This window comes from Hipposideros armiger, unplaced genomic scaffold (genome assembly GCF_001890085.2).
Source record: "Hipposideros armiger isolate ML-2016 unplaced genomic scaffold, ASM189008v1 scaffold_902, whole genome shotgun sequence".
Lineage (NCBI taxonomy): Eukaryota > Metazoa > Chordata > Mammalia > Chiroptera > Hipposideridae > Hipposideros > Hipposideros armiger.
Genome location: NW_017732252.1, coordinates 473630 through 482818, shown reverse-complemented (window position 1 = coordinate 482818; position 9189 = coordinate 473630). Strand labels below are relative to the sequence as shown.

Below are 9189 nucleotides of genomic sequence, written 5' to 3'. Positions count from 1 at the left end.
CTGTTAATACAAACTCTTCTTAAATTTTGTTGATTTCATTATTTTCCACTAAATGGATGAAAAATAATTTGCTCAACTAATCATCTACTTTGATATATTTAGATTGTTTTGTGAATAACGTTAGGATGATGGCTTTGTGAAATACATTTCAAATTTAATTTTCTTATTTTTATGAAATTACATGTATATAACTTAATTCTTTAGTTTCTTAAATGTAATACATGTTTATTATATAAATTTTAAATAATTTATACAATTTAGATAATGTGTAAAATTAATGTAGCAGTAATCTAATTTCCAAGAGATAAGGACTGCCAGCATCTTAATGTATGCTTTTTTTCCCCCCTTCATTTGTTTATATTGACATCAAAGGGTATCCGGAGATGGGAAGTGGTAGGAAAAGGGGACAGAACCACAAGGGGATTAGAGAGCTGTAAATGAGGGATAATTTGGGAGGCTGAGCTTCTTGAGGTGAGAGACATGAACTAGCTAAAGGGCTTGACTAGGTTACCCTTGATGGTTCTAAAGCAGGTCACCATGATGAGCTTGCACATGTTCATGGTAGGCAGATGCTCTCCTGCCCTGAATAGGCAGAATTCGGGACTCCAACTTGACCTCCGACTTGACTCCAGTTTATGTGGTCACACAGGAGCGGGTGGGAGCAGTCTTCCTTTGAGCACTGGGCTCCTCTTGACTTCTGATGATGGAGTGTGGCTGAGGGATATGGTCTCATTTCCAGAATATGGATGTGGAGAGGAAAGAGAGAAGAGGGTAAAGATGCTTATGAGGGGGTGGGGGAGTGGGGGGGGAGGGAATTTGAGGCTAGCTTTGTCTTGCTAAGTCTGTTTAAGCAATTAATATTATAAAAATTTAAATCTTTATATGGTTAATTGATTTGAACCACACCTAAGAATTACAACTTTAAAATATATCAAAACCTATCCATTTCTAGCGTGTTCACAGGAAATCTAAGTAAATTTTAAAGTAAGTCTGGCAATTTTCTTCTTAAAAAATTAGTGCTTGATTTGGCTGTAATGGAGAGGAACATGTGTCCCTTTGTTGATTACGTGCCATAAGATTCACCAGGTCTCTTTTTTTTTTTCTCCATCCTAGTGGGTGTGAAATGGTATCATGTGATTTTTTTTTAAAGTTTATTGGGGTGACTGGTTAGTAAAGTTACATGGGTTTCAAGTGTNAAGTTGTCACCATAAGAGGCATTGCATTTATTATAACAGTCTATTGCTCAAAACAGTGTTAGATCTTTTGAGGAGGATTGCTATCAGTTTATAGCACATTTTTGAACTTTTTAAATGGTGGCAAAACATCAATAACTAAGGATATATTTTATATTTGAATTTTGGAAGCAGCCATCAGCCATTCACAATAATCTTTTCACTAGTATGGGTGATTAGCCTATTTGTCATTCAGAAGATATGGTTAGAAAATAGACTGATTTTCTTATATGTCACATAAATTGTCTCTGAAGGTAGTTCCATAAGGAAATTTTAACAAAGTTTTGAGCAATTGCAGTATCATGGGTGTAAGTGAAGAGAATCTCAAGATGACAGTTTTGAAAGTGACAGCGTTCATCTGGCTATTTAATTCTGTCATAAGTTTTAAAAAGCACTCATTATTAATTGTAACATTCTGGCATTGTGAAGATACAAAGGAATTTTAGGAGAACCAAAATTGAAAAATTTGACTTGGTGTGATTACCAATTGCTCTTAAAAAAATAATTGTAAATTGGCTGACATTTGCTGGAAATGGCCCATGGAATAGAAAGCTAAGTAAGGAAATGATAGCTAATGAAAGAATGAAATAAGTGAGAGCAGAAAGGGCACCTTTTAAAGACTTATTGCTGGAGTTTTGAGACAAATAGTGAGATGTAATTTTCTACTCTGGTGTCTATTTCATGCTCATATTTCCTAGATTTCTCTGGCTCAGGTTTAATCTAATAATTTTCCATCATAAAAATTATATGATCATGATAGAAAAATAAACATTTAAAGTTACTTACATATTTCTGGTTAGGTATGACAGATTGAACCCTAGCATGTATAACAACAGTGAGGGTGTAATAAAATCACAAGAACAATGCAGATGAGAGACATCAGTAAAATTTTTGGAAGACAGAACAAAAATGGACAAGTGGTAACTGACTTACTGGAGTGAATGGAAAAAGCTGACTTCTAATTTCTACAAGAAACAGAACCTAGAAATGGAGGAAATGGAGGTGCCAGATAGCTCAGAAAACTGGGATATGGTGTGGGGCTGAAAGAGAAGGTAGTTTATATTAACTAAAAAACCTATGAAACGCTAAAACTTTGTTTTATCATGGGAAGTGCAACAGCCATAGTTTTGTTTTATTTTGTTTTACATCTATAAACATATGGAAGAAGACAGAAGTGCCAANTCATCTTTAAGTAGTGAATTATATCAGAAGGAGAAAATCATTAATTTTCTCTATTGTTAATGATACCGTCACAGAAGTATTTTAAATCCTGAACAAAAGCGTAGTTGGAAAAACCATATACCTGAGGGTTGGTGTAAGGGAGTCCTAGTGAGCTGGTTTCCTTGACAATTACCATATGTTGCTGTCTTGTAGAAAGACTGCTTTCATTTGCTATCTATTAACTCAGGCTGCAGGACGAAGCCTGACTGTAGGGGCGGATGGCTGCTGCCAGTGGTTCCATGCTAGTCCTGTGGAAGAGGTGACTTCTTAATCATTTGCCTTCCTTGAAACTATGGGTGGCATGTTCTCTCCAGCTAATGAAACCCTCACCTTAATGGAATGAAAAACTGAAGACTTGGCTGTGCTTCTGTTTTATATCATTCTCAAAATTCTGTATTTTTGCAAATAAGTAACTATTATACCCCATAGAAACTCATTTTGCCCCTATGGATCTCCTGGTTTATACAATCTCTGCCTCTTCGAATCATATTGATATCCCGATGATATCAACTGCTACTAGTATAGTAGCAGTTGGAGAAATAGCAAACACTTGTATGGTGCTTACTATGTGCCAGGCTCTAGTCTAGTAAGTGTTTCACACATGTTCAGTCAGTTAGTCCTCCAGTAGTACCATTGTTACTCTCATTTTGCAGATGAGGAAACTGAGCACAGAAAGTTGAACTTGCACAAGAATTTGAAGCCAGGCAGCCTGGTATCAGAATTCATGCTATTATCCACTAGAGTCTAACCTCTCCATGGAGTAGAAGCAAATGATCATAATAGCAGGGGAGTCGGAATGCAAATATTTAAGTTACAGCTCTTCAACTTACCATTTGCAATTATATCTTCATTAGCAGTTGTTTCAGGAAGCCATGAATTGAAGATGTAATTGTTTGGTTCAAGTGAGTCTTGATTATTCGAAATATAAAATTTCCATCATTCTACAGAAAACCAAATGCCTTCTAAGAAAGCCCTGTTGTGCAACCATTTTCTCTTGGGGTTTATTTTGAGTCCTTTGTTCTCCACACAAGTGAGACTGAGGGTTGTTCAGCACACGGCATTGCCATGGCTTCTAAACTGTAACCATTTGAAATAATGTTGCTGCTTTGCACGTGGCAAGCACATGGCTCAGTTCTTATGCCCATCTTCTGCCTATGTGTAAATGGATCTGCATCTGGAGGAAATGTGAAGTTTTATAGACAAGAATAACTAAGCTGAAACATATCATCATCCTGCCAAAAGACTAGAAGATATTTGGTTGTATCCCTGCCAAGGTATACCCATCCCCCTCCCTTCCCCAACACACACACACACACACACACACACACACACACACACACGCACCCCATGCACGAAGAATAAAAGAGCTACACAGATCTAATACACTGATAAAATGTTTCTTCCTTACATGTAACAGCTATTTCAGGTATATCTCATGACTTGACTTTTTGCACCACTGGTTATCTCTTGAGTATCTTTTTGATGAGCTGGACCGTGTGTGCTCTTCCCCTGGCAGCCTTCTGCAGACATATGCTCCTCTTCCATCTTGTAATCAGTGTGATTTCAGAAAGGTTTCAGATTTCATGATTTAATTCTCTTTCCATTACAGAAAAAATTCTTTGGGGATTAGGTAAACTTTGCATTCCCTGAGGACTGAGGCAAGGTTGCTCAAGGTCCATCATCATGTATAATGCATCAGCTGCCTTAATGGCATTGTTGATTGCAAAGTAGCCTTAACTCTGTAGCCTGAAGAAAATATATTGGCCCATTACTGGTTTATACAGGTCAGGTATCTTCGTGCTGGGAGTAAGGAGAAATGAAAAGTGACAGCTGGTGTCAGCATGAGTTCCGTTTCTAAGCTCTGTTTGTAACCTATNATGAGGTAATTCAGGTATAGACCCTTGAACTAAAAAGACTAGTTATCTAGTATTCTACACTCACTCAAGACACAATGCGGAATTAAGGACAGAATGACTGCAGCATATACTCTTGTTTAAAAAAAGAGGGAAATAGGAGGTACCTACCTATCACTGGTCCTTTGAAATTCTGATATTTAGCCAGGTGTAAGGTCCCCTGTTTTGGGAAAATGGAATATATGTTGATTAAGGCTCTGTTCTGCTTCCTGGGGGTGGTTGCCTATGGTTCTTGGCTGCACTCTGAGTCACCATTTCTTTTCCATAATAAATTACCTAGGCCTTAATATAAGTATATTTCTAGGTCTTCTTCCTGATTGTAAAATATTTGAACTGACTGTCTATTTTGATCCAAACTGGTGGTGATTCCATTGGTGGTTTTCTTGTGAATCTCATCGGGATTTACCCTATTAGACAAAACCACACCCAGAAATCTTTTAGGGATAGGCCCCTCTTTACTTTGGACTGTGAGTTAAGATGCTATGGGGACAATGCCCTTAAGATTCTTAGAAGCCTTTTTATTTAGGTGAGAATGTCAGTGAGTTATGCCTTTAAATTCTCAGAAACTCTTTGGTGTAGATGAGGATCTAGCAGGCAGGCCCTGAAGAATCTTAGAAACTCTTTTATATATTGTAGATGATATTGTTTAGGCAAACAAAGCCTTAAGTCTTTCTAAGGCCTTAACAAAGGGTCTTAAATCACACCCTTGATTTGATCTTGATCTTGAGGTTACATTTTACCGGAAGCAGTTTGGCTTAGATCTTTGCTCTGAAGCTATTTCTTTGGAAATCTATTGCTGGTTCTGGATTCTTTATACATTTGTTTGTTTCTTTGTTGTGCATTTTTAGTGGGAATACTGTAAATGATGTGTTCTCAGCACATCACTTCAGGATCATGATTTGGGTTTCTTCCTTCATTGGTGATGTTAACTATGATCAGTTGGTTAAGGTAATGTCCCCCATTTTCTTCACTGGAGTTATTACTAGGATACATTTTGAATGTAAGAATTGAATGTTGTCATTTGGGTGAGAGAGTTATGCATTAGATGTCACTGCTTTGAGATGCCCATCAACATCCTAGCAGAGACTGGTTCAGAGACAGGGGTGGTGGTAGATTGGAAAGATGAAGCAGTCTTTTTCTGCTTGCATTTTATCAGGGAGTAACAGAAGTGAAGTCCTTAATAGGAAGTGATGATGAGAAAATGCTTTAGAGATTTGAGGAGAGAGAAGTTTGGAAGGGCCTTCTCAGAGTAAAAGGAAAACGTAGTGGACTATGGACAGTGTTGTGCTAAGGGGAACCACTTGATAATTGTGGTCCTAAGTTCAACGTATGACCATTCAGGAGGTTCTGTTTCCTGGGGCCAGACTTTCATTAGTAGGAAAGTTTTATCACTGTTGATATTTGGCCAAGTGAGCATAGTGGGAGGTGAAGGGGTGGGGGCAGGGAGTGGTAAAGAGGTTTAGAGTGTGTGCAAGGGAATGATTATCACGATGAATCATGGAATATAAAGTAGATTCGGTGGACAAGAGGGAGGCGAAGGATAGTGAAAAAGTGGTAAGTAGGGTCAAAGGTTTAAAAGTCTCCAAACAGTTAAAGGGAGAGTTCTAGAGAATGATGGAGAGGAGATGGTGAATGGGAGTGGGTTGCTTGAAATCAGGTTTTGGGAGGTATTTCACATATGTTCTGGTTTAATATCATACCAACTTTATGAAGAAATTTTTATGATCTCTGTTTAGACATGGGAAAATTATGTTCATAAAGGTTAAATAACTTGACCAAGGCCACACAGCTAGTAAATGGCAATGTTTGGATAGGAAGTAAAAATATTTGTTTTGGTTTTTAAACTCCAAAACCTTTGTACCATACCAGCTGCCTCTGATTTATGAGTTTTCCTCTAGACAAAGGATAATCATTATTATGACTGAAAATATTTACATTGTAATTGCTTTGCTTATTCCAGGCTTATTATGGTATGCAAATTAGAAAAAAGGCCTGAGAATACAGTTCTAATTTTAAAAACATCTCTTCCTTTAGGAAACCAGTGGCCTTCAGTGTTTGATTGAAAAGGATTTTCACTTTTATCTTTCAAAATTCACAAAGAAGCATTTATACATCAATTCTGCGCAAGCTGTGAACATGGATGAATTCTACCTGATCAATTTGCTGTAAAATAAAATTTCCCATATATTAAGGATATACTCCATGTTCCTACATTTAAGATTATTTGAGCAGATCTCTCCTTAACAATAAACAATAAAGAACTAAGGAAAAGAACTTAGGTAATTTTGGTTATCTCTACTTTGGGAGGCTTGAAGAAAACTTACTTAGGTTCTAAGTTGATGGTAGTAAGGATTTTATGCTTCAGTAGAGAAAAAAGTGACATTTTAAATAGAAAGTTTTTCAGCCTAATAATTAAACTAACAATACTTACAGACTCCTGCAATATTGCAAACAAACAAATCCAGATTGCATGGGCTCATTTTGGTTTAAATAGCAAGGAGCTCTTTCTAGAAATACTTGTAGGAAGAGGCTTGATTGAAATAGCTGCATAATTCCTGAGCAAAGAAAATTTTTTTGCTGTAATTACATCCGTGTGGTGATTCATATTCTCTTAATTCGTAGACTGTATAATTCAAAGGAAAATGTTCCCTTGATATTTGAAAACCTGGAAGACTCAAAAATTGTTTTTTTAAAAATTATTATTATTATTATTATTATTATTATTATTATTATTATTACTGCTGCTACTACAGCTGCACATTCTCTAAGGACTATTTTACATAGGAGCTTTTGATTTCACTCATGCTAGCTCCAATAATGAGGATTTACTTATGTGTCAGTGCTGGAGAAAGATCCCGCAGATACCCAGCATCAGGGATGGGCTGTTTTGGATTCAGGGACCTAAGCAGTGCAGGTTTGGGGCTTTCACTTTGGTATTCACCACTGGCACAACTCAGTTTTACTCAAGTGTCTGCCTATTTTTTATTTTTCTCTTTCCTCAAACAGCTGAATGATTTTATTTTGAGTTTACTAGTTCAGGTTTCCAAGAGAAGGAAGCTGGTTGGCTGTGCTAATAAACCCTGCTTCTGTATGGTAATTTTTCTCTCCCACTTCGGGGGAAGTTGTTTGAGACCAATAGTAAAGTTAGGGGGCCATCTTTTGCCAACATCTGGCTGGTACCTTTCCTGTTTGAGATATGGCCTTGGATACACAACAGGGTGGGATTGGACGGTGGAGCCATGCCAAGTTTTGCTCAAGGCAGAGCTTTACCACGCAGCTTCACTATTTTGTTAGAAGCCTTTAGAAATTTGTGAAATATCTGACATAGCCATGATAAAAAAAATAAAAAAAGACAACTGTCGGTTGGTTGTACACCAGCTGTTCTCTCCACCACTCTCCTTCCCTCTAATGTTGTTCGACTCTTTCTGAGCAGTTATGATGTTCATCAGAGGCCCTGGAGGAAGAGAATGTTGATTGTTCAAAGACAGATGTCCTTGTCAAAGGATTAGTTTTGGTGTGGCCAAGTAATGTAATTCTGGCAAAGTATGCTTGAGAAGATGAAATGCTAGGGACTTGTTGTGAAGAGTTTGCCGACTTTTGAAAGAAATACAGAGTTTCATGGGGATGTGAAATACAGTCTGGGCAATATAGTCAATAATGTTGTAGAGACTATATAGGGTGTCAGATGGGCACTGGACTTATTGGAGGGGTAACTGCATAGAATGTGTAGATGCCTGACCACTGTACTGTACACCTGGCGCTAATATAAAATAATATTGAATGTCAACTATAATTAAATATATATATTTATTTCTGTCTCTGGGATTTATTTCTGATCACGGGATGTAAAATACAGCAGAGAGAATATAGTCAATGGTATTATAATGGCGTCAGATGGGTAGTAGAGTTGTTGGGATATCATTTTGTGAAGGGTATAAATGTCTATTATGCTGTTTTGCATACTTGAAACTAATAATAAAAAAGGGAAAAAGAAATACAAGGTTGTTTTTTGTTTTGTTTTTCTTTTTACCTTGGTATACTTTTATTTTCATGAGATACTTAGAATTGCAGCAGCCATATTAGAATCATGACAGGAGCCAGATAAGAGAACAGGTCCCCCACCGCACTGATGTCAGAGCAGAAAGGTGAACATATTCATGGTCTCATTAATGGTGCTGAGCCAACACACGAACCAACCCTGGAGGTGCCCTGATGTCAGGTGGGAAATTAGTTTGATGCAATGGTAACCTACAAGTATACTATTAGGCATGCTGTCCCAGAAGTAAGGGAATGGAAAGTCCTCAAAGACCAAATTAAAATCTTCAAATCACGTGGTTTGCTAAATCAATTCAAAGCACATGGCAAGAAGCCAGAGCAGAGAACTGGTAGGTTAGAACATTTTGGGTAGGGTGCAAGTGGCGTGGGAGGACCATGCCAGCTAATCCTGGGCTCCACTGGGTTCATATTGTCTTGCTTTTCTCTCTACTGCATCTACCTTCCCTGCTGATAATGTGGTTTCAAGGACTAGAGATGAGATTTGGGCAAGCCCCATATATGGAAGATGGCCAAGCTAATGACCTAATGACACCCACATGCTATGTGAGATACACCGCAATGAATACACCTGGTCAGGAGCTGTAGCTTGCCAATTCACTTGATGAACAGCCATGAATTTTATTTGTGTTTTTGGGCCGAGAAAACATTAGGCAGAAATGGGTGTCAACAGAAGTTCTTAACTAGGGTGATTTTATCCTCCACACATTTGGCAATATCTGGAGACATTTGATTGTCATGACTGCTGTGTGTGTGTGTGTGTGTGTGTG

The 9189-nt window shown here is 37.7% G+C and overlaps 1 protein-coding gene across 1 annotated transcript in view; it reads left to right on the top strand.

Annotated features, from left to right (window-relative positions):
* Positions 1-8119, top strand: part of LOC109375135 (disintegrin and metalloproteinase domain-containing protein 22-like) — a 128690-nt gene extending 120571 nt beyond the window's left edge. The window contains exon 4 of the mRNA XM_019630357.1: positions 6401-8119. Coding sequence (XP_019485902.1) covers positions 6401-6425 — 25 coding nt within the window. The 3' untranslated portion in view covers positions 6426-8119. The remainder of the gene's footprint in view (positions 1-6400) is intronic.
* Positions 8120-9189: the final 1070 nt, after the last annotated feature.